General features: G+C 46.7%; 2 protein-coding genes and 2 long non-coding RNA genes across 4 annotated transcripts in view; 2 read left to right on the forward strand and 2 right to left on the reverse strand.

Moving 5' to 3' along the window:
* dnah5l (dynein, axonemal, heavy chain 5 like) overlaps nt 1–10,200 on the forward strand; it is a 137,348-nt gene extending 127,148 nt beyond the window's left edge. The window contains 29 exon segments of the mRNA XM_087170332.1: nt 201–359; nt 457–613; nt 745–890; nt 1,160–1,294; nt 1,377–1,478; nt 1,558–1,671; nt 1,858–2,025; nt 2,151–2,255; nt 2,608–2,721; nt 2,813–2,989; nt 3,382–3,576; nt 3,647–3,802; nt 3,882–4,064; nt 4,142–4,312; nt 4,894–5,145; nt 5,241–5,367; nt 5,517–5,638; nt 5,735–5,884; nt 6,023–6,187; nt 6,448–6,665; nt 6,817–6,872; nt 7,096–7,217; nt 7,311–7,461; nt 7,718–7,917; nt 8,006–8,194; nt 8,459–8,591; nt 8,700–8,908; nt 9,064–9,285; nt 9,696–10,200. Of these exon segments, the coding sequence (XP_087026458.1) occupies nt 201–359; nt 457–613; nt 745–890; nt 1,160–1,294; nt 1,377–1,478; nt 1,558–1,671; nt 1,858–2,025; nt 2,151–2,255; nt 2,608–2,721; nt 2,813–2,989; nt 3,382–3,576; nt 3,647–3,802; nt 3,882–4,064; nt 4,142–4,312; nt 4,894–5,145; nt 5,241–5,367; nt 5,517–5,638; nt 5,735–5,884; nt 6,023–6,187; nt 6,448–6,665; nt 6,817–6,872; nt 7,096–7,217; nt 7,311–7,461; nt 7,718–7,917; nt 8,006–8,194; nt 8,459–8,591; nt 8,700–8,908; nt 9,064–9,285; nt 9,696–9,929 (4,632 nt within the window). The 3' untranslated portion in view covers nt 9,930–10,200.
* A 386-nt stretch (nt 10,201–10,586) lies between these two features.
* On the reverse strand, nt 10,587–18,379 carry cavin4b (caveolae associated protein 4b). The gene is made up of 2 exons (XM_023393876.2): nt 17,692–18,379; nt 10,587–12,827 (listed from the first exon to the last, which is right to left on the reverse strand). Exons 1-2 carry the CDS (start codon nt 18,052–18,054, stop codon nt 12,255–12,257), a joined length of 936 nt encoding a protein of 311 aa, XP_023249644.1. The 5' UTR covers nt 18,055–18,379; the 3' UTR covers nt 10,587–12,254.
* A 65-nt stretch (nt 18,380–18,444) lies between these two features.
* Nucleotides 18,445–23,418, forward strand: LOC111644908 (uncharacterized). The gene is made up of 3 exons (XR_002759826.2): nt 18,445–20,446; nt 20,524–20,607; nt 23,306–23,418. It is a non-coding gene; the product is annotated as an uncharacterized LOC111644908 (long non-coding RNA).
* LOC111644906 (uncharacterized) lies at nt 21,224–24,539 on the reverse strand. Its single transcript, XR_002759824.2, has 2 exons — nt 24,332–24,539; nt 21,224–23,402 (listed from the first exon to the last, which is right to left on the reverse strand). It is a non-coding gene; the product is annotated as an uncharacterized LOC111644906 (long non-coding RNA).
* Between the last annotated feature and the right edge of the window lie 14 nt (nt 24,540–24,553).

A 24,553-nucleotide genomic window follows, 5' to 3' on the forward strand; every position in this document is an offset into this window, starting at 1 on the left:
ATTGATTATTCTGGATGCTGGGGTTAATACATGTTGATTGTTTTGGGACCCCCTCGGGGGTCGGGAGCCCCAGGTTGAGAACCACAGCTGTAACCACTCAGAGCTGTGAAGAGATGAAATTAGAGATGAGTTCAGATGAGACGTATGGTGACCTTTGACCCTCAGTCTCAGCAGTGAACCCTGACCTTTGACCTGAACAGTTCCCAGGCCTGATATCGGGCTGCACTGTGGACTGGTTCCAGCGCTGGCCTCGGGACGCCCTGGTCGCTGTGTCGCATCACTTCCTGTCTCAGTACCAGGACCTCCGCTGCTCCGAGGATGTGAAGCAGAGTGTGGTGGTTACCATGGGAACCTTCCAGGTAGCACTCACGTTGTGATCAGGTGTGTATCATCAGCACGTCCGGCAGACTGATCACATGACCGCCACCCCTCCCTCTCTGCCCCCGCCCCCTGCAGGACCTGGTGGCAGAGAAATGTGCCGAGTATTTTGAGCGTTTCCGCCGTCAAACGTTCGTGACGCCGAAATCCTACCTGTCCTTCATCGACGGCTACAGGATCATCTACGCCGAGAAGATCGCTCACGTCGGCACGCTGGCCGAGCGCATGAAGACAGGTGAGGGCGGGGCTAAACCTTCTGTAGCTGACGAGGTTTCCACTGATTTACTACATGTCTGTGTGTGTGTGTGTGTGTGTGTGTGTGTGTGTGTGTGTGTGTGTGTGTGTGTGTGTGTGTGTGTGTTGCAGGTCTGTGTAAACTGATGGAAGCGGAGCAGTCGGTGTCTCAACTCTCTGAGGAGCTGGTGGTGAAGGAGCAGGAGCTCGCTGTCGCCTCCCAGAGGGCAGACGAGGTCCTGCAGGAGGTCACGGCGAAGGCTCAGGCTGCTGAGAAGGTCTGACACGAGACGACACGTGGAGATGCACCTCTACTAATCTGACATCTTTACTGTTAGGAAAGACTTAATGCAGGAATGCGAGACTAACACCACGCAGCTTCTCCTGTAGCTCAGAGTCTTTGGTGCAGTGACTTTCAGTCAGACTCAGTCACACAAACCACAACACATGCACCATCACAACTGCCACTGATTATATCAGGCTGTGTCTGTCAGCTGGTTGTAGCGGCGGTCAGATCACCTCTCTCTCTCTCTCTCTCTCTGCACAGGTGAAGCAGCAGGTGCAGAAGGTGAAGGATAAAGCTCAGCTGATTGTTGACGAGATCGAAGCCGATAAAACAGCAGCAGAGTCCAAACTGGAGGCTGCGAAACCAGCACTGCAGGCTGCTGAGGCTGCACTGCAGGTCACACACACACACACACACTAACAATAGATAAAAACAATATATGATGGTGAATGATGAATGTTCCCGTCTGTGTCCACAGACCATCAAACCGGCCGACATCGCCACGGTGAGGAAGCTGCAGAAACCTCCTCACCTCATCATGAGGATCATGGACGCCGTGCTGCTGCTGTTCCAGAGGAAGGTGCGTTTGTCTCTGACGCCTCAGTGAGGTCACGTCCGTCAGACGCTTCTCACTTTTTCCCTTCGTTCGTCTTCCTCAGATCGACCCGGTGACCTCTGACCCCGAACGACCTTGTCCGCGACCTTCGTGGGCCGAGGCCATGAAGCTGATGCAGAACTCGGCCTTCCTCAGCATGCTGCTCAACTTCAGCAAGGTCACACACACACACACACACACACACACACACACACACACACACACAGTTAGAGTTTTGTCTGTCACTGCTCTGTGCTGGTTGTTGGACTGATGTGAACGATGGCGCAGACTCATCCAGTCCAGAGCCGGCTCATGTTTAGTCTCAGACAGTAACTGATGAGTCTTTTCTTATTGATTAATGCAGGACTCCATCACAGGGGAGGTGGTGGAGCTGCTCGCTCCTTACCTGGACATGGACGACTACAACATGGAGTCGGCCAAGAGGATCTGTGGCAACGTGGCGGGACTCTGCTCCTGGACTCAGGCCATGGCGGACTTCTTCGCCATCAACAAGGAGGTCCTGCCCCTGAAGGTACAAGCAGAGGAGCCAGATGTTTACCAGACCTCACAATGATAACAACTCAACTGTGTGTGTGTGTGTGTGTGTGTGTGTGTGTGTGTGTGTGTGTGTGTGTGTGTGTGTGTGTGTGTGTGCAGGCTAACCTGGCCCTGCAGGAGGCTCGTCTGGTGGTCGCTCAGGCTGAACTGGCTAAAGCTCAGGAACAGCTGGACGCTAAACAGCAGGAGCTGGACGCCGTGCAGGTGAAACTCTCACAGTCACAGATGAGTTCATATCTGAGCCGTCCTCCACGCCGGCGCCAGCCAGAGCCGGCGGCCATATTGTTTTCGGGTTGTCCGTTCCTGAGATATCATGTCCATGTCCGTCCCACTCTCATGGACAGGATGTCTCAGTAACATCTGGACAGAACTTGGCTCAAACATTCACTGGGACTGAAAGATGAACTGATTAGATTTTGGGGGTCAAAGGTCAAAGGCGTGGTGACCTCACTAAACGCAGTTTTGGTCTTGTGAACGCAATATCTCCGTAACGCCTCGAGGGAATTTCTTTGTTAAATTATTGTTAAATTATTGGCCTTTGAACTTTGAACTTCAGGCTCTTTACGACGCTGCCATGAGGGAGAAGCAGGACCTGGAGGATGACGCCCAGGCCTGCCGCCGCAAGATGGCCAACGCCACGGCTCTGATCGACGGGCTGGGAGGAGAGAAGGTCGGCTTTCGTCCCTCCACCTGTCGTCCATTCATCAGTGATCCGCCGAACCTTTCACCCGTTCATCAGTCGTCATCCTGTTGTGTCTCAGGTTCGCTGGACCGACAGCAGCGCTGGGTTCCAGACGCAGATCAAGCACCTGGTGGGGGACGTCCTTCTGTCCACAGGCTTCCTGTCCTACGCCGGCCCCTTTAACCAGGAGTACCGCAGCCTGCTGCTGGAGCTGTGGAAGAAAGAGATGGAGGAGAAGCTCATCCCCTTCAGTCCGGTAAGACTCCGCCGTCACTGAGGATTCAGCTCCTTCACATTTGTTTTCAGTCTTTTTAAATTCATATATTGATCTGCTTTTCTCCCTCATTAATGTTTGTATAAAGTTTTAAAAGGTTTTGTTCATGTCAACCTCGTGTTTAAGTCCAAGCTTTTATTTGAGAATCAAACATAAAGGTCATGAAGTGTTTGTACAGTACATCTGCTGAAAACACTAAAAATTCAGACAATAATAACAGGAAGTGAAGAAACACTGAAGCCTGGAAAAGAAAGAGTCTTCAGGTCGTCTGTTCCACAGACGTGGACCAAGATATTAGTGTTCAATAAACCTGATCTGAACAGCAGCCACACTGATCTGCCGCACATCTGTTGAAAACCTTCTGGTCTCTGCAGGACTTGAACGTGATTGGTCTGCTGGTGGACAACGCCACGGTGAGCGAGTGGAACCTGCAGGGCTTACCCAGCGACGACCTGTCCATCCAGAACGGCATCGTGGTGACGAAGGCGTCGCGCTACCCGCTGCTGATAGACCCCCAGGGTCAGGGCAAGACCTGGATCCAGAACAGGGAGAGAGACCAGCAGCTGCAGGTGAGGACATACTAAGACCTGATTGGCCCCCTGCTGGTGAGGAGCGCTAACATCCTCTTCTGTGTCTCAGGTGACGTCTCTGAACCATAAATATTTCCGCTCCCACCTGGAGGACAGTCTGTCTCTGGGCCGCCCCCTGCTGCTGGAGGACGTGGGGGAGGACCTTGACCCCGTCCTGGACAACATACTGGACAAAAACTACATCAAGTCTGGATCCACTTACAAAGTAAGACACTTTAAAGCTGATGGAGTTACAGCAAAGACTCTGGTGAACATCTCCTCCCCTCCTCCTCCTCCTCCTGCAGGTGAAGGTAGGAGATAAGGAGGTGGATGTGATGAAGGGCTTCACGCTCTACATCACCACCAAGCTGGCCAACCCGGCGTACAGCCCCGAGGTCAGCGCCAGGACGGCCGTGGTGGACTTCACCGTCACCCAGCGAGGCCTGGAGGACCAGCTGCTGGGTCGAGTCATCCTGCTGGAGAAACAGGTGCACGCTGTTCACACTAAACACTAAACAGGCCGTTAGGTAGGAAGTGACCTTAACCACGCTGTGGGTCTGACCAGGAGCTGGAGGCGGAGCGGGTGAAGCTCCTGGAGGAGGTGACGTCCAACAAGAGGAAGATGCAGGAGCTGGAGGACAGTCTGCTGTTCAGGCTGACCAGCACTCAGGGGTCTCTGGTGGAGGACCAGTCTCTGATCGAGGTGCTGAGGGTCACCAAGACCACAGCTCAGGAGGTACTGTCTGTCTGTCTGTCTGTCTGTCTGTCTGTCTGTGTGTCCGTCTGTGTGTCTGTGTCTGTCTGTGTGTCCGTCCGTCCGTCTATCTGTCTGTCTGTCTGTCTGTGTGTCTGTCTGTGTGTCCGTCTGTGTGTCTGTGTGTCTGTCTGTCTGTCTGTGTGTCTGTGTGTCTGTCTGTCTGTCTGTCTGTCTGTGTGTCTGTGCTGTCTGTGTGTCTGTCTGTCTGTCTGTCTGTCTGTCTGTGTGTCTGTCTGTCTGTCTGTCTGTCTGTCTGTCTGTCTGTGTGTCCATCTGTCTGTCTGTCTGTGTGTCTGTGTCTGTCTGTGTGTGTGTCTGTCTGTCCATCTGTCTGTCTGTCTGTCTGTCTGTCTGTCTGTCTGTGTGTCTGTGTCTGTCTGTGTGTGTGTCTGTCTGTCCGTCTGTCTGTCTGTCTGTCTGTGTGTCTGTGTCTGTCTGTCTGTCTGTCTGTCTGTCTGTCTGTCTGTCTGTCTGTCTGTCATCCATTCTAATGACATCATGATTAAACTGTGACAGAACTTCAAATTCAAACCATATGATCTTGCGTCCTCGCCTCACAGGTGAGCGAGAAGCTGTCGGTTGCTGCGGAGACGGAGGTGAAGATCAACCAGGCCCGGGAGGAGTACCGTCCCGTGGCCACCAGGGGGAGCATCCTCTACTTCCTGATCGTGGAGATGTCGCTGGTGAACGTCATGTACCAGACGTCGCTGCGTCAGTTCCTGGGCCTCTTCGACTCGTCCATGCAGAACTCAGCCAGGTCGCAGCTCACCGCCAAACGCATCAGCAACATCATCAGCTTCCTCACCTTCCAGGTGCTCTTCATATCTGCTCTGGTTCAATCCAGTTTCTTCACCTGTTTAGTTTAGCGTCGTACTGCAGGTGTAACAGGTGCCTGTCTGCCCCTCAGGTGTTCTGTTACACAGCCAGAGGTCTGTACGAGGAGCACAAGCTGCTGTTCACTCTGCTGTTGGCTCTGAAGGTCGACCTGCAGGCCCGGAACATCTCGCACCCTGAGGTGCTCACCTTCGTCAAAGGTCTCACTCCTCCTCCTCCTCCTCCTCCTCCTCCTCCCTCCACGTCTTTTTTCTTTAAAGTAGTTCAGCAGTGAAGACTCTGTGTGTGTGTGTGTGTGTGTGTGTGTGTGTGTGTGTGTGTGTGTGTGTGTGTGTGTGTGTGTGTGTAGGTGGCGCCTCTCTGGACCTGAACTCTGTAGAGTCCAAACCGCGGCGCTGGATCCTGGATCAGACCTGGCTCAATCTGGTGCAGCTGTCTGATCTGCCTCCATTCGCCCAGATCCTGACGCAGGTTAGAACCCAAACACACAGATAGACGATCGGCTCTAGAGCTGAAACACATAGATCCACTTTACTTTACTTTCTCTATCATGTTTCCACGTTCCAGGTGAGCCAGAATGAACGTGCCTGGAGGACCTGGTTCGACCATCCGGCGCCGGAGGACACCGCACTGCCTGATGGGTACGAGGAGAAGCTCGACACCTTCAGGAAGCTTCTGCTCATCCGGAGCTGGTGTCCGGACCGAACCACCGCTCAGGTCTGACCTCCACAGGCTGGACCTCCTTCTGAGACACCAGACACATGCTTAGAATGAAATCAAGTGTGTGTGTGTGTGTGTGTGTGTGTGTGTGTGTGTGTGTGTGTGTGTGTGTGTGTGTGTGTGTGTGTGGGCCAGGCGCGGCACTACATCTCAGAGTCCTTGGGTCAACAGTACGCTGAAGGTTTGGTTCTGGACCTGGACGCCATGTTAACGGAGAGCGACACCAGGACGCCGATGGTGTGTCTGCTGTCGATGGGCTCAGACCCGACGGAGAACATCGAGAGACTGGCCAAGAGCAAGGTCAATCAATCAATCACAATCGATAATAAATTGATCAGGGAAAGATGGAAGATCAGAAAAGTATGTATAAGTGATTAGTTAATGAGCAGAAATGCATGATGGGAAACAAAGGAGATGAATTTATCAGTGATTTTGAATATAATTAAAAACCAGGTGAAATCATCAATTATTCAAAATACTAAAAATGAATTATTATTTTGAAGAACTTTGGTGCATTGAAGCCGTAAATAAAACAGCGGAGTCCTGTTCTCTGCCTGTAGGGGGCGCCGTGCCGTCCCATCTCCATGGGGCAGGGCCAGGAAGTCCACGCTCGCAGGCTATTGGCCAACAGCATGACGGACGGTGGCTGGCTCCTCCTCCAGAACTGCCACCTGGGCCTGGACTTCCTGGACGAACTGCTGGAGACGGTCACCATGGCAACACCGGAGAGCGTGCACAAAAGTTTCCGGGTGTGGCTGACGACCGACATGCACCCCAGGTAACTGATGACACGAACGCCGTTCCCTGCGAGCGGGCGCCGTGCGGTGGCGCCAGAGGAGAGTTCAGTTCAGTGTTTAACCTGTGTGTGTGTGTGTGTGTGTGTGTGTGTGTGTGTGTGTGTGTGTGTGTGTGTGTGTGTGTGTGTGCAGATTCCCCATCACCTTCCTTCAGTCCTCCATCAAGTTCACCAATGAACCTCCTCTTGGTAAAAAAAAACCTCCTTTGTTTCTTTATTTATTGAACTTATTGATCCTCAGCTGATAAACATCCTGATCCTCCTGAGCTCATGATTGATTAATGATTGATTTGTGACTGATTCATTATTTGTCTTCATGTTGTGCTTCCTGCCCTCGTTACAGTTGATTTTATGGCGGCTAATTGATTGTCTGTTCACCTTTTTCTCGTTTCCGTCCGTCTGTGTTGAGCAGGAGTGAAAGCCGGTCTGAAGAGGACTTTCAGTGGAGTCAGTCAGGACCAGCTGGAGATCAGTAACCTGCCTGAGTGGAAACCTCTGCTGTACGCTGTGGCCTTCCTGCACACCACCGTCCAGGTATCTGCTCCACGACTCTCTGCATCACCTGAGACGACCTGAACCAATCGGTCCGACTATGAACTGACGTCTCCTCTGTCGCCCTCCTCTCAGGAGCGGCGTAAGTTCGGTCCTCTCGGCTGGAACATCCCTTACGAGTTCAACCAGGCGGATTTCACCTCCAGCATGCAGTTTGTCCAGAACCACCTGGACGACCTGGACGCCAGGAGAGGAGTGAACTGGAGCTGCCTGCGCTACATGCTGGGTCCTTAGCTCTTTACTCCGCTGTCAGACCTCAAACTGAACATCACACTCACACTGAGACAGTAGATCTGTAAAGCTTAGATCAGTTCTCCAGCGTCATAGCTGCAGGTTTTACGACTTTAAACACAAAATAAAGTGAGATGAGCAAAAGATAATATTATATAATAACTTTATCTCCTTCATCCCAGAACTCTGAGACTGAGAGGATTTCTATTTTATCATTTTCCTCCTGATTGTCTCCTCGTGTCCACGCCCAGGTGAGGTCCAGTATGGCGGCCGAGTGACGGACGACCTGGACAAACGTCTGCTGAACACCTTCACTCGTGTCTGGTTCAGTGAGAACACCTTCAGTGACAAGTTCTGCTTCTATAAGGGCTACAGCATTCCCGCCAAGGCCAAGACGGTCCAGGACGTCCTGCAGCACGTGGAGGCCCTGCCGCTGGTCGACTCACCGGAGGTCAGAGCTCACTGGACGTCCAACCACGACCCAAGTTCACACCGCGGAGATCCGGCAGCTTCATCATTAAACCTTCTCTTGTCTGCAGGTGTTTGGGCTCCACCCCAACGCTGACATCACCTACCAGACCAACCTGGCCAATGAGACGCTCAGCACCATCATCAACATCCAACCGAAGGACAGCGGGGGTGGGGCCGGGGAGACCAGGGAGGCCAGCGTTCAGAGACTAGCCAACGAGATGCTGGAGAAGCTTCCACCTGACTACATGCCACATGAGGTGAGCGTTTAGTGCTGAAAGGGTTTGAACCAGGTCTGGCAGCTGTGGTTTACACAGATGAAAGAAAACAGAAAACCTTTCAAATAAATCACTTGTCTCAGTTTCACTCAATAACCAGGTCAGCGTCATGAATCAGAGCAAAACTCATTTATAATAATAAAGTCAAAGTAGGTCAAAAAAGTGTTTTGTTACATAATAAAACATCAAAAAGAAACGCACGTCACAGGTTCCTCTGCAGAAATACTGAGTAACTGTGTTTCAAAGGTCAAAGGTCAACTGCAGAAGATGGGTCCACTTCAGCCAATGAACATCTTCCTCCGACAGGAAGTGGACCGCATGCAGCGAGTCATCAGCAGCGTACGGAGCACGCTCACTGACCTCAAACTGGCCATCGACGGTCTGTCACCACACACACACACACACACACACACACACACACACACACACACACACACACACACACACACACACACAGATCAGGACTTGAACTTGCCTCTCTCTGCAGGCACCATCATCATGTCGGAGGACCTGCGCGACGCTCTCGACTGCATGTTTGATGCTCGGATCCCTCGCCTGTGGCTGCGCCTCAGCTGGCCGTCGGCCACGCTGGGCTTCTGGTTCAGCGAGCTGCTGGAGAGGAACCAGCAGCTCAGCGGCTGGATCAGCACCGGCCGACCCAACCAGTTCTGGCTCACAGGGTTCTTCAACCCGCAGGTCGGTTCACACTGAAGAGAACTGAGAGTTCTCAGTCTCATCCAGTTATCTCCACAAGTGAATGTTTATTCTGTGGTGTGTGTGTGTGTGTGTGTGTGTGTGTGTGTGTGTGTGTGTGTGTGTGTGTGTGTGTGTGTGTGTGGTTTGTCTTGAAGGGTTTTCTGACTGCCATGCGTCAGGAGACAACACGCTCCAACCTGTCCAGGGGATGGGCCTTGGATACGGTCACCCTTAGCAACGATGTTACCAAGATGATGAGGGAAGACGTGTTGGCCCCGCCCCCGGAAGATGTGGGCGGGGTCTACATCTATGGCCTCTTTCTGGACGGGGCTGGATGGGACCGACGTGGGGCCAAACTCACTGAAGCCCCGCCCAAAGTCAGTGTGTCTTTTAAATATTAAATAATAGATAATAATAATAAATAAAAATATAAGTTGCAAAAAAAAATTTTAAAGTAACTAATATAAGATATTTCAAACAATAATAAAAAAACAAATTGTAATTGTATAACAAATGCATAATAATAAAAAACATAAATTATACAATTAATTCATAATAAAATTGTAAAGAAGAAAAATATTAAATAAAATTATTTAAAATTTAATAAATAATAAATAAAAATATAAACAACAAAATACATTAATGTAAAAATGTAGTTAAAAAAAAGAAGAAAAGGAAATGACAAAAATAAAATACAAGTACATAATAGAAAAGTAAATGAGAAATAAATAAAAACATAAATAATAAATAATAAAAATTATAAAGTTTTCTCTCTGTCTCCCCTCAGGTCCTCTTCACTCCCCTCCCTGTGGTCCACGTCTACGCCGTCAGCGCAGCCAACATGGCTGACAGTAAACGTCAGCCCGGCGGCGGCATGGTGGTCGGGCTGTACTCGTGTCCCGTCTATAAGAAGCCGCGTCGCACCGACCTGAACTTCATCTTCTCTCTGCAGCTCCGGAGCGTGCAGCCGGTGGAGCACTGGACGCTGCGCGGCGCCGCGCTGCTCTGCGACTGCAAGTGATCCTCTGACTGTGAATGACGACATCAAACTTTATTGTTCCGCTGCACAGACGACGATGGTTGTGGCTCAGTAGCATTTAAAGGACCAAATACGAACCTTTATATTTCTTACAGTGTGAGTATATAAATAGAAACTAGACCTGCTTTATAATCAATCTAGAATCACCTCCTCGTTGTTGTATCCCTCCGCCACTCAGACTAGTTCCAGGTTAGATCCCTGTTTAACCACAATCATGTAAAATATTAAACATTTGTGTGACATTTTGTCAGAATTGCTGTGTGAAGTCTTGAGTAATGGCTAAAAGGTGTTGACCTTGACCTTTGACCTTTAGCCACCAAAATCGAATCAGTTCATCCTTGAGTCCAAGTGAATGTTTTTTACCAAATTTTAAGAAGTTCCGTCAAGGTGTTACTGCGACATCACGTCCACGAGAATCTGACGGACAACCTGAAAACAAAATGGCCGCTCCTCTGACTGTCGCCGGTGCGGAGGAATAGAATGATGTTTGATCACAACAGTGACTCTTCACAGCTCTCACAGTTTGTTGATCACTGCGACTCTTTGTTCCAGTCATCAGTTTGTGTAATAGATTCTGTAATAACACTGACATTAATAAAACCTCAGACTGTAGTTAATGAAGAGCAGACTGGACTCCGGTTACAGAAATGATTCAAGTCAACTTTTATTTTCTCGACATGACAAACAGCTTAAATATAATATCACTGACAAACTACAGCCATGCAGTCACTCGCTAACAGAAGCTACAAACACCAAGAACACTGTAAAAAGGTTGTTAGTCGGAGCGTCGTAGTTACAAGGTTTTCTCACAGCGTGGCCACCAGCGGGGGGGGGGCAGGCGCTGCTGCTCGTAGCTGCAGTGTTAATGTTGCACAGTGAGGCGCCGCTCGCTACGTGCAAAATACAAAACCAGTTCTTAAAATGAAATATTTACTTTCAAATAAAAGAGTCATAGTGCAGCAGATAACTGCGATAATCTTTCAAATGTGGAGACTTGGCATAGGAAACACATATTTTACCCACAGGACAGATTTAAATGATTTTGCAATTGAATTCTGTGTTTTAGTCGATGAGGACGTCAAATTTACGACTGTTGAATTTCCTCAGAGCTTCATTTGTGCAATTTCTAATATGTCGTGAAAACTTCTGCATAAAACACTTTGTATTTGTGAACCATTTCTGATGAATGATGAACCAAAAGTTGTGTAAGAGTTGACAGTCTACTTGTTTACTTACTTTAGGCTAACTCGCTAGCGCTAGGCTGATTAGCAAGCTTTTTTTTGTGAGTAATATTTTTACTGAAATATACTTTCACCTCATTTCTTACAGTGTACTGAAGGATTCGTGCATTTGTATCCACATTTGAAAGATTTCCCTGAAATACGCAGTTATCTGCTGCACTTCATTTCCCCAGTGTGGAATATAATCTCCTTTCACTGGCTAAATGCTAATCAATACTAAAGCTCCAGACTGTCTCACTCCCCTCATGTAACACTGACTCACTAAGACTTTATACAACTGTCAATTTGAAAATCAAACACTTTTAATCAATTATTAGTTAAAGGGTTTTAAGCCTGTACTTCCATGATATAAGGGTTGTAAAGAAACATAATATAGTATAATATAATATATTGTATTTGTTTATCCAGAGACCTTCAGCTCCCGATGTCAAACACCTCTACAGGAACAAACGGCCTCTCATCACGATGCTGCGTCCAAACACACATTTGTCCGGGTGACTGACGTCGATCCTCGGTGACATCACAGATTTTAACCTTTAGACTTTAATCTTTTCACCTGTCCTGAGCGCAGAGCTCTCTACCAACATTTTACAAACCAAACGTGCCACAACCCTGATGTAGCTTTGTCATTTCAACATTTCAATAACATCAACATGCAGAAACCAGTGAGCAGCAGCAATGTGATGATGGGAAAGTTTTGTGGAGGAACTCTGAACACTTCTTTTATTTTCCAAAGTCTGTGTTTATTGAGCACAAAACAAAAAAGGACTATATATATATTCTGATTGGTAATAAATGTCCAGAACACACGTAACTGCACATGAAATAACCTCAGTGATTTCAGGAGTTTGTTTGGTTGTTGTCTCGACGTTCAGTCAGACTGGATCTGTGACCGGCCCGTTCCTCGCTCACTTCCTTCAACAACTTTCAAACAAATGTTAGACTTCGTTATCATCGCGCTCGCAGATCTGCTTGGTAGCAGCAACCCTGAAAACTTCTTCGTCTCCCTCTGCGTGGTCTCAGTAGTCCAAAGAAAACGCCCCAGATCTCGCCACTGTCTCACGGTTTACGATAGCTGCTTCATGTCGTACGTCGGCACCTTAGACTCCTCCGCCTTGCCGTCGTCGGCAGACGCCTTGGCGGCGTCCGGGCTGCCCTTGCGGCCCTTTGGAGGAGGGACGGGCATGGCTCCCTCATTGGCGCCCTCAGCTCCTTCCTGGCCCTCCGCCACAGTCCTCTCCTTCTTCAAGTTGAGCTTGGCCGGGACGCTCTTGGTGATGGTCTCCTTCAGCCTCTCGCCGGACTGCTTCAGCCTCTCGCCAGACTGGCGGATCTTCTCGCGCCTCTCGGCCGTCACGATGCGCTCACCGAACTTGTTGACCTTGGTGCCCAGGTTCTCGCGGGTCTTGCTCATGTTCTGCTTGGAGAAGGTGGCTTTGAAGCTCTCGATGCGTGTCAGGCCGGACTTCTTCATGCGGCCGGCCGCCGAGGAGTCCGCCTCCTCCACCACCATGTACTCCTCGTCCGACTCTGGGGGGAGCTCGAACTTGTCTGGTTCCACCGCGGCTCTGGCGCCGCCGCTGCCGCTGGGTTCTGCTGGCTCATTTCCTGGTGTAACAGCTTTGACCTCCTGGTCACCCTGAGGGAGGAGAACACAGAACAGTATGAAACGTAGAGAACTCCATGAGTAAGTGACGGATAAACGAGACTTTGTTCTGTGGAATGTGCATCAGATATAAAACATTTGTTTCTCTTCTCATTCAAATGGACAAAGTCCAGTTGTTGATGTCAGGTTTAAATCTGTCTCTGGTTGAAGTGTGTCATGTAGACTTGAGGCCTTGATCCTGCCTCCATAAATAAACTGCAGCACCTGTTTCTGCAGCTCAGCGCTCTGCTGCAGGAAGCTAAACATATCAGCGAGCAGCGGCGTGGAGAGAAAAGCTGGATCACTTTCAGCTTCGGGCCGCGTCATGGCACCAGTCTGTAACTGTAGGATCCGGTTACACTGAACATGAAATGGAGCAAAAATGTTGAGGCCGAAGCTGCAAATTGACCCAGATCCCTTCAGACCTGATCCGCTCAGGGAAGTTTGACCCTTATTCACCATCAGACAGTCCCAGTCATTCACACTGGGAGCTAACCAGTACACCTGCAGCCTTTAGCTGCAGCCAGCACACAGGTGTAGCAAGGAAACACACAATTACCCAAAAACTAGTAGAGGCCCAAAAAAGTAAAGAGAAATCTCTTGACAGCCAATCACTGGATGCAGAGTTTATCAAGTTGTTGTAAATGAAGTTCAGGAGTTTGCAGGGCAGTTTTCTACATTTTGATCTGTGGTGAAATGTGAGCTGGACAGATGCACTGAGCTGACTTTGCAAGGCCATAAATCTACTGAAGACCTCCTTGAACCTCTTTAAGAACCCTTGGAGGCCCCCGAACACCTGAGCTGTAAAACCAAAGTATGTAGTACAAATATAAGAAAACTGACTACCATTCATTTTCCATCCAGTAATCTGAGGACTTGGATGTTTCTGGGTCAGTCCTGGATGATGAAATCCATAAAGTCAAATGAACCTTTGTGCTAGCTTGTAGCACGCTAACGGGAGCATCAGGATCTTTGATTTCATGCATCATAGGCACTATATGACACTTGATAGAGGGGCTGACATTTCCAAAGCTTTGACAGAATGCATAACTGTCATGACTGAGCCGCACAGCAGGAGCATGCAGCAAAGTGTGCTAACAAGCTAAAAGCAAGCCAAGTTCAAAACTGCACCCGCTCTAAAGCTCACTAATGAATGTATCTCGTTCTTTTTAATCCATCACAAACAGCAACGTTTATTAAATGTTTGTTCTTAGAGGGAGTTTTATCTCGCAGTTTTTGTTGTTGCACAGGAGTGGCTGACCTCCTGAAGTCTGGTTGTCATGGTGAGTTCGCCAGGCTTGCTACCATCGTGCTAGCTGTTAGCTGTGCCCACTGACTGTATCTGGCAGCTCGTTCTGTAGCTGGAGCCACTGCACAGACGCACTGGGCAGGTTTCCATCAAAACGTGACGCAAGTGAATTTTGAGAAAATCAGAAAAGGAAATGTGAATGAGTGCAGGATTCCATTCACAGCAGGTTGATGGAGATAAACAGTTTGTGGAGCCGAGTCTCCAGCCGCTGCCATTAAACCACGGCAGAAGAGGAAGAGCTCATTCACAGCTATGATGATTTTTCTGAGGTTTTTTTTTGGTTGCAAGAGTTAATCAGTTAATCAGTTAATCAGTTAATCGAGTTTACGCTAAATTCAAGCGTTCACATTGGAGGCTTCAAATGAGATGCTCCTCGTTCACTCGTTGCCAATCAGATCACGTTTATGCCGATCCAATGTCTGGGAGAGGCTGATAATTGTCTGTTTTCTGTGATCTCAGTTTATTTACGTACTGGGGAAATGAAGCCTGCGGAGAGGCGGCACAGGCAGGTTTGCGTCTGGTTGTGGAGTTTATTTCCCACATTCTTCCTATTAGCATGGACAGTTGGCTTTGCACGTTATTGTACAGAATAACATGTCTACACCAAGTGTCAGGCCACACCTGCGTGTGACTGTTAGAGGTGGAGGACTGTCTGTTAAAGGTGTGGGCAGGTGGATTTTCTTTTACTTTGAACAGTCATGCTAGGTGGTTCCCTCTACTTTCAGTCTTCGTGCTAAGCTAAGCTAACCTTGACCTGTTGTTATCTATTTTCTTATCTCACCACAGGCGATGCTAACTGCTCAATGGGCAGTGCTTCAGATACATTTTTGTCACCTGTTACCAAAGAAGTTGTGAGGTGAAAGACTGTCACGTGATGAAGCATCACAGCTGATCCACATCTGGAGACGTGTCCTTTCGCTGCGTAATACGACGAGTTGTTGAAAACTTGTCACTTCCTTGTTCAACTTAATTTAAATATTACAAGTTGCCACACAGAGCAACACGACTGAACAGCAGCTCAAAGACAGTTGATGCACCAGAAGACAAGAGTCAAGCTTGAACTCCTCTCTGCTCTTAAACTGCAGGCAGAGAGGAGGAGTCAAAGAGGGAGGGTCAAAGGTCATGAGCCCATTTGACCCCATGACAACATAGTTATGCATTGAACCCCCACGGCTGACTTGAGAGGATTTCCTCCATCTGTGTCAGAACAAATCAAACAGCGAGCGCAGCCTGTTAGCGGCTAACGAAATGATTTATAACCCTTGTCCGAGAGATCGCCGTTAGCTCATCAGGAGAGAGAGAGAGAGAGAGAGAGAGAGAGACAGAGAGAGAGAGAGGAAGGGAGAGAGAGCAGACAACTATATTAGGAGATGGTGGAGGTTCAGACTCAGAATAACCTGGTCTGTCAGCGCTCAGCTGGCACAGTCACTTACAGTAGAGAAGCCCCACAGCGGCGCTGCTAACTCTGCTGGTCATAACCAGCTGTGATGTAAAGGACTGTTAGTGTGAATATTTCCTCTAACAGAAAGTTTTCCTTTTTCCAATACTACACAGGAGTTAGTGAGTTTGGTGAGCGGTTGTGTACGTCAGAGCGGCCATCACACCTTTGACGATGGTGTCACATTAATGATTAATGAGTCTACACTGAAATCACACGGCATCGCTTTGTGTTGTAATTAATATCCAGTTCATTACCAGATTTCTTTTCACTCGCTACGATCTGAACGCCAAACAAGCCGAGCCGAGCATCCTCTGTCCCGCCGTGTCAGGTGATTCTACGGGTCATGGTTTGCATCCAGTGCTAACTCCCACTGCAGGAACCAGTGTGTCCTTGACAGACCGAACGTCAGGGTGTGGAGGCCGGACACCAGGACACCAGGTGTGTGCACAATGAAGCCTGACATCCAGCAGCTGCAGCCAGCCAATCACGGGCTTCCTGGGGATTGATCAAGTTGTGACCTCACTTACACTCCTGCAACCTGAGACTGTACCTTACAGAGGCCAGATTACAGTAACCGAACCACACCCCACAGAGCTATTTATGTTAGCTTGCATGTTACACTCATCTCAACTCTTGACGTAGATATTCTGTTAATTAGCAAATTAGCAGTCTAATGTTATCGTAGGAAGATGCATGCAGTTAGCATGCTAATTATAGGCCTAGTCAATGCGCACACAACTAAAATATTTGTTGGAGTTTGCACATTAAATTGTCCAGCAGCTGTCTTTGATGAACGCTAACTCGGTGAGAACTCTGACTTTAAATCCTGTACAGCTACTGAAGTCTTATTTTTTGTCTGTTTCTCTTTTTGTTGACTCAGCACAAATTGGCCTTTTCAGAATATTGATATCTCATCATTTTAACAAGTGTCACAAAGTTCAGGGGCGTTTTTGACTAGATCAGATTGTTAGAAAAATAAAAGGCATCTGTCAGTCTTCTGCTACATCTCGTCAGGAAGAGGATTTTGTTTTCACCCAAATAGTCATTTCTAAGTGAAAGCCTCTCTGTGAGCTCCAGATCTGTGGTGCAACCGTGCATCATACTGACGTTTATCCAGGGCTAAAATAACCAGGTCACCGTCGTGCTGGCAGCTGCTAACTGTGAAGGCCAAAGAAGTAAAACGAAGCCCGGTGGTGTGTGTGTTCCTGTTGCTATTTCAACCCCTAGAACTAGACATTCATTGGCTAATACAGTTTCTTCATGTTAAGAGCTCAGAGAAGTGAAGTAAAGATCGCGACTATGATCTTTACTTGATTGTGTAGATTTAATTTGGTTTTAATAGTCTAGATCTGAAGAGTGTGGAAACAGACACACAAACAGCATTTGGCAACATCTCTCTAAAAGGTTCTTCATGTTTCTGCAGAGATGAAACCGATGTGCTAACGAATGTTTGCTGCTCGTTAAAAACCTTTGGAGGCATCATGCAGGAAAATGCGAAATCCCATTTAGTCCCTCAAAGAATAAAAATGTGCTTATGATGAGGAGAGAAGTTCTGCCATGAATTTTTCTTATTGCTAAATAATAAAAGTTCTCCAGTTCTGTGGGAAGTGGACGTCAGCTGACAGCTATTTTAGAACCACCAGCCACATCCACCTTTACACCGGCCATGTGTTTAACTCTCCCTTTGCAGCTCTTTGATCCCATAGTTCAGTTTGTCTTCTGTTGAAACTGACCACCAGGAACACATAATTATTATTAGAGTGATGGTGTTGATGTTATTTAAATTGTACAATAATCCTGACGGCTGAAGCCCGAGCCCCAAAAACCACCGGTACTCTCATGTTTTGACGAGGCAGTACCGGTTTACCTTCTTTGAATCATGAGCAGAAATACCAAGAGCTTTGGAAGTATATTTTACATTTAGTCATGTAGCGGTCAGCTAGCCTCTACACCCTCACTAGAAGAGAATCAACACACTGTCGCCTTGATACAACAAGAATTGCATTAGGAATCATCCCCAGGGGCAAATGGTCAGAACCTTGAAGATCCAAAGTACTCGACACTGGACCAAGTTTCCCACCAAAGGACCAAACATCTATGAATCTTACCTGATAAATAACCACCCGGAACTTGTTCTTGGCCAGGAGGTCACCCTGGGTGGCCTCCACCTTCTTCACTCTGATGTTCTGGTTCTCCACACGCACCCTGACATCCTTGATGTGGCGGCTGACCTTGCGCGTCTTCTCCAGCAGCCGGTCGACAGTGGAGCTGGTGTTGGCGTGGTCGCTGGTCAGTTTGACGACGTCGGCCTGGATGGTCTTCACTGTGTTCTCCAGCTCCAGCTGACGTTCCTCCATGCGCTGCTGTGTGGTCTGGACGCTGTCCATGAGGCCCGCCACGCGCTCCAGCAACGCCATGATGCTTCCTGCGTCATCTCCGCCGCCCGCTGGCATGCCCGGTTTGTCTGTCATAGTCGCTTGTCGGGTTGTCTGTTAGTTGGTTAGCTGGTTGCTCGGTTGAGTGACTGCTAGAACCCGGTGATCCAAATGTAAAAAGGAAGAAGGGGTGAGGAGGAGTTTATCTGTTGCAACGAACAGCAAAGTCTCGGAAACAGTGAAGATCAGAGGCACAGATATGAGACGAACGCCGGTTGAGGCATCAGAGGATCCGAAGACGAAGCGGGAGTACGAGCTAGGAGGAATAGAAACCTCCTCTGGAAGGAGGAGGACAGAAAGGAGGAGGACAGGAGGACCAGATCACCCCTCTACAACTGGAGGTTGATCCTGAAACCGGTCACATCAACGGATAGACTCCACCCTGCAGGGAGTGAGAGGGAGGGATGACAGGAGTTACGTGGAGGGAGGGAGGGATGGAAGGGGAATAGTGAGGCTAAAAAGAGAGAGGAGGTGAAATGCAGAGGGAGAATTTAGAGGAAGAATCATCAGAGTTTTAACAATGTTTACTCAACGTTTGTAGTTGTGGATTTTAAAGCGTGTGTCCAGACCGTGACAATAAATACTCTCAAGTAGAGATCTCTTTCTAAGTTTATCTTCTTCCAACTTGAGTCATGTTGGACTCCTGAAGGCCGGGTCTACCCACAAACCTCCCACCAATCACAGAATTTCAAAATGGAAATGGATATTGCTGGAATGTATGTGTTAATGAGCGAGATAGATAAAGAGTGACATGGATCCCAGCCTCACTCTGTGTTCTCTGCTGCTAAAAATACAGTGAGGGTAAAGTGACTCCCTGTGCCTCTTTGGGAGATGAGTGTATTAAAAGGAATAGAAACCCCCCCCCTCCCCCTCCCATCTATTCCTCCATCATCCATCCATCAACCGTCACCTTTTCACTTGTTCTGTCTTAATCCCTCCCTCCAGGTTTGGTCTTTTTTGGCATCCCCAGGTCTACAGATGAGCAGCGAGGCATTCCTAATGCTAACACTCGTCTTCACTTCCATCTTAGCGAGTTACTGGAACCAGGAAGTCCCATTTTGGCCAAATGGGCCGGAGCGTCCGAAGACCTGAGTTGAGATGAGCAAGTATCAAACAGGATAGACAGCGTCAAATCATCTTATCTGAAGCGCTTATCTAATGAAACTGATTAGATATTGAGTGAGGTGTGAAGTAATTTTAGTGGCAGTACAGCTGCGTTCAAAGTGAATGGAAAGATGAGATACGACTGATTGGTGACAATAAAAACTTTATGTTTACCCCAGAACTTAATGAATACATGAAGATACAAACTACATTTCCCTCCATTAAGTAAGTGGCGGCGTTCCCCTTTAAAGACTTGAAATCAGCTTTAATCTGAGACGTGGTGTGTGTGGCTGCAGGTTTCTGAGCCCGACCCGAGCCCGATGCAGTTAGTGTAAGCTGAACCACTGAGTTTGTGTTGCTCTGTCACACTGCTGTTGTTATGATGGTTACAGCTCGCCAGTTGGGCAACGGCCAACGAGACTGAACCTGATCATCATATCTGCATTCACATCCACTCTCTAAGTGCGTAGTCTAAAGTTTGTTTTAGCTGCAAAGTAGATTTAATGGCTGAAAGAGTTTATTGCAAGTTTTCTTGGAGTCATTATGTTGTGGCCGTTAGAGGAACTGCAGCTTAAGACACTGGCTGCACTTGATGCCAATGAAGAGTCTGAAACTGGGATCATCAATCTGTTGCTCACAATCGACGTTTGTGGAGTTCCAAGTCAGTGACAAAGGTTTTTGGTTGAAAGGTAATTTGATGTTGATTCTGCATCTACTGTGAAGGTCAGGTCTCACTTCACTTATCGCCATATATAACTGGACTTGGTGCTGACTATCGTTCGTTTTACCTTTGTACATGAGTGAATCCTCCCAGAAGAATTCAGATCCCTCATTCTGTTGTTTTAAAACTTGAGATGTGAAAAGTTATCTTTTGCTTGGAAAAGGTGTCCACAGACCTAAACCAATTAACTTTTATATTTATCAGAGTTTTTTTAGATTTAAGGAACCATCTTGCTGCCCATCAGCTGACTCTTCAGTAACTTTGCTTTTGAACACACAAGCAGCGTCCTGTCATATTTCGATCTGTCCAGAGTCGTAGCCAAAAACGGCCTTCAATGTTCAGACAACAGATTGAAATACAGAAGAAGAGGATGTGGAAGAAGGAGTGTGTTTAGGATGTGAAGAGAATGGGGTGAGGTGAGAAAGGAGGGATGGAATTAGACGAAGAGAGAAGGGGACTCCCCGCCATCTAAAATCCCTCCACCAGCTGCTGCCTATATTTATCCTGCCGTCACTTCTATATTTAACTCCGCCTCCCGGGAGAAGACATGAATGCCTCAGCAGCCACCAGGAGCGCTTGGTTTTCATTCCTCCTTCACTGAAGGTGGGTGGAGTCTTCAGGTTAATGCTAATACGCCCACAGTTCAATGAACTGACTCCAATATCTGTCTTGTGTTTCAGTTTCCTTGGAGCAGCATCTTGTGGACGTTTGAGGAACTGCATCTTCCCACACCTCAGCAGCTTGCCCGTCTCCAGGTGGCCGAGGTAGGTTACATTTGTCTGCATTACCTCTCTGCAATATGAGTTAAAGTGTTAAAGTGTCCGGTTCATTGGCACCAAGGTGAACCATGTTCAACTTTACTGCTCTGTGTTATGTCGTCACTAACAACCAAGACCCAAGGCTGCATTCAAATCACAGTAGTTTGTATTTTATTCAACAGATATGTGGTTCCTCCTTTCAGTATTTTTCTTAACAACCACTGGATGGATTAGTGTGAACTTTTATTCAGACATCCATGTTCCCCTCGGGATGAACTCTAATAACTTTGGTGATTCTCAGACTTTTCCTCCGGCGCCATGATAAGGTGAACATTTTAATTAGTCCAATACTTTTTAAGCCTTTTTCCGAGGGAAATTCAGTGCTTTTTAAGACCTGTGCATATTCTTTTAAAGAATAAGTCGACAAGACTGATCAAGAATTCACAACCAGTTCCGGTAATTAGATAAAAATAATTTGGCACAGTTGATAAAGTCTGTAGCTCTAAATCCACCAATTATAATCAAATGTGGTTTCCTTGTAAAATTTAGACGCCAGAAAGTAGCATCTCATCAGATCTGCTGTCAGTGTGAGAGAACCAATTAAAAATGGTGACACAGTGGGTTCAAACATCATAATTTAATTCTAGTTCAACTACAGCACAGTCTAAACAACAACTTCACTGTTTCATGCAGTACGCAACATCTACAGTAAAATCAGAGCGGATTCCCACAGGCATCACGAGACCGAGACCACAGCTCCACCAATGTTTGTGTTCCAGATAAATCTGATCTCAGCGCAGCGATGCTTTAGGGAACCTCGACCCAGCTTATTCATCTACTCCTTCTACCACAATAAAACAACCAACACGGACACTTCGTACCATTGTTACAAATTATATTAAAAAAAAGAAGAAACTCGACCAAAAAAAACAAAACAAACAGTCATTTAAATTATTAGCAGTTTGTCAAAACACAAAAAAACATTGGAATCCATTTCCGGAATGGCGTCATCTGAAAATTAAGCAATAAAATAATTATAACAACAACCTGTACATGTCAGCTTGTACCTTTTTTTTAAGCAGTAGAAAAAACAGCATTTTGGTTTTCAGGTGCGTCTCATCATAACAAATACAAAAAGTTAAAATAAAGTTCATCTAAGTTACATGAAAAGGTATTTTTGACCCTGTGAGATGCAGCAAAAAAGAAAATAACACGTTAGACACAAGTCTACTGCAGCACAAACACCCGAGGGCTCGAGTGGTCCCTGATGATCCTGTAGTCCCGACAAAGAGCGGCCCCTGGAGTATTAAGGCGTTATAACACGGTGACAAAGAAAACCAGGCTAACCGTGAGCAGCAGTGCATCATGGGAGTTATTAGTATGAAACAAAACCAGGGCTGCAGTCGAAATGAAAAAAAAAAAGTCCTTGACCTTGATGGAAAATGTCATGAGGATGTTACTGATGTTGGTGCATAAATGTTGCTGCAGCAATGAATTGTGGGATGGCATTATCCCCTTTCCCTTTGTTAAAGGAAGCTCCAGTGTCCTCTATGCTAAAGGAGATAAGATAGGAAGCACTGAGGCTCCTTTCCTCAGCAGAAATCAACCAGCTCTCATCACGGCTGCTGCTCGGACACTTTCTGCTGCAGCCGAGTGTCAAGACCAAAGTGACGACTCGCAAACATCTTGTTGCATGTTAAATTTCTAAAGGCTGTTTTGGTGCAAGAGTGACCAACTTTAACCTTTAACTGTCTCATCAGAGTTCAGAAAAATTAACCAGATCTGTAGTTTTATGCCGTAATTTCAAGGTGACTACAGAAGCAAAAAAAACTTCTAAATACTTAATATTGAAATTTAAATACCACTGACTATATAGAATAACATACAGTATTTTACTTTGAAAACCATCTAAATTTATGTGGCTTGTGCTCCTCTAATTTCAAGTTGTAAAACTTCTAGTCCTAGAGAAATTATTTACCAAACGCAAAATAAATTCTAGCGTCCAATATGAAAAAAAAGAAAAAAGAATTTGCTTAAATTCTGGAGTAAAAATTTGAATTTGGTCAAAAAAATGGTTAAAATTCAAACCTGAACAACCAGATGCCAGAATAAAGATTTTAGCCACAAATATGGTTTCTGGAAAAAAGTGAATTCAAATCACAGGAATTCAGTATTTAAATGTCAACATTAGGTGTTCTGCAGGAATAGCTAATATTTGCATATATCTAATGTACATGCCACATAAACAAGGTTACACATTTTCTAGTTTTCCTTCAAAATAAATCTAAAACAGAAACAATGTCGGTCTGCGTCCCACAGGGTGAAAACAAACAGAAACAACATCTTTCCAGTTAGTATGTGGACGGTCCAGAGTGAAGATACAATCAGATAAATAATGTTTCCTGTTGGATCCACAGTGATTCAGAGTCTGAGAGCAGCAGCATCATGACAAACACGAACCAGACTGTACGTCTCCGCTCCGACTGATGGAAAACAAAACGTCCTCTGCAGACAGCGAAGAGACAAAACTGTGCAGCCAGAAAGAGAAATCAAAGATGGAGGAAAATCTTTAAAATAAGGCCCCTTAAGAAAGTTAAAATTATTTTTTTTAAAAAGGGGAAAAAAAGAGGCACCAAAAAGTCGAGATATAAAAAATGCAGTCTGTCTGTGTGGTACGAAAAATTGGACTTCTTGTATTTCACAGAAACTGGAGCAGCTACATCATTCTGGAGGACGTTCCTGACGGGAAGTGGCCGAGGTGCTGCTTCTGTCTCCGTCCACGCTTCGTCTTGTTGCACCTCCTGCAGGACATGACAGGAAGTACACGTCAACAACCTGCAGCAGCAGGTGCTTAGTGACGGGGAAACACCACATCCTATATGTTTCACTTCAGTACAGAACTTTGACTACAAGAAATCTTAACTCAAGGTCCACTCACTGGCTTCTTCCAGAGATTTAACCACATCTCACAGTCTTCATCAAATTGCTCAGTTGTCATGGAGATGGTTTAGATGTAATCACGTGACTTAATTGAACCATCTTCATCCGTCCATCCATTAATAAAAAAGTCAGTTAAAATAAAAAAAGGTTATAGTATTTGTCACAGTATGGTAAGTATAAATTTCATGGTAGTGTGAGTAAAAAAAATGTCGCATTATAACAAAAATATACGTCATGACAAAATGTCGGTATCATCAGTTTTTATAAAAATGTTGTACAATAAGTTACAAAAATGAGTTACGTATACATAGCCATGAAAAACCGTCGTAGTATAAGAAGTCATTCAAATGTCAGTGTAGAATAAGTCATAAGAATGTCAGAGTGTAGTAAGGTGAAAAACTGTCACTATCCAACGATGAAGACCTTGACATGTGTTTGAAAGCTCCCAAGTGGACATTGAGTCTATTTTTCTCTACCTTTCTCTACTCTGCTGAATTTGAAGGTGTTTTAATGAATTTTTACTTTAGTTGAATGTTTAGTGTTAGAAACTTATTTCGACTTGCAGGAGATTTTATCTGGATTTCAGCTTTAGTCAGAGTTGAGTGAAAGTTATTTTACACAGAAGGATCCATTAGTCTGGAAGGATTTCATCCAGCTGCATCACTGTTAACTGGGTTTCTAACCAGCTTTGTAAAGTGTGGATAAGACTGTACTTCCTCTGGTGTGTGTGTAGTTATTGATAACTGTAGTAGTCACAGTAACACAACAGTAGTGATGTGAGTGTGAATACCTGGTGAAGCACATGACCACGGCTACGATGACGGCGATCTGAACGGCTCCGATGATGGCGGCGATCAGGACGTAGTGCAGCTTCTGACCGCTGGGCACCACGTACAGGATGTTAAAGTCCAGCAGCTCATCACACTGAGCGCCCCCATACGCTGCCTCACACCTGAGACACACACACACACACACACACACACACACACACACACACACACACACACACACA

This window comes from Seriola lalandi, unplaced genomic scaffold (genome assembly GCF_002814215.2).
Source record: "Seriola lalandi dorsalis isolate HSWRI2012SDOR001 ecotype SW California unplaced genomic scaffold, Sedor1 jcf7180002054945, whole genome shotgun sequence".
In the NCBI taxonomy this organism is placed as follows: Eukaryota; Metazoa; Chordata; class Actinopteri; order Carangiformes; family Carangidae; genus Seriola; species Seriola lalandi.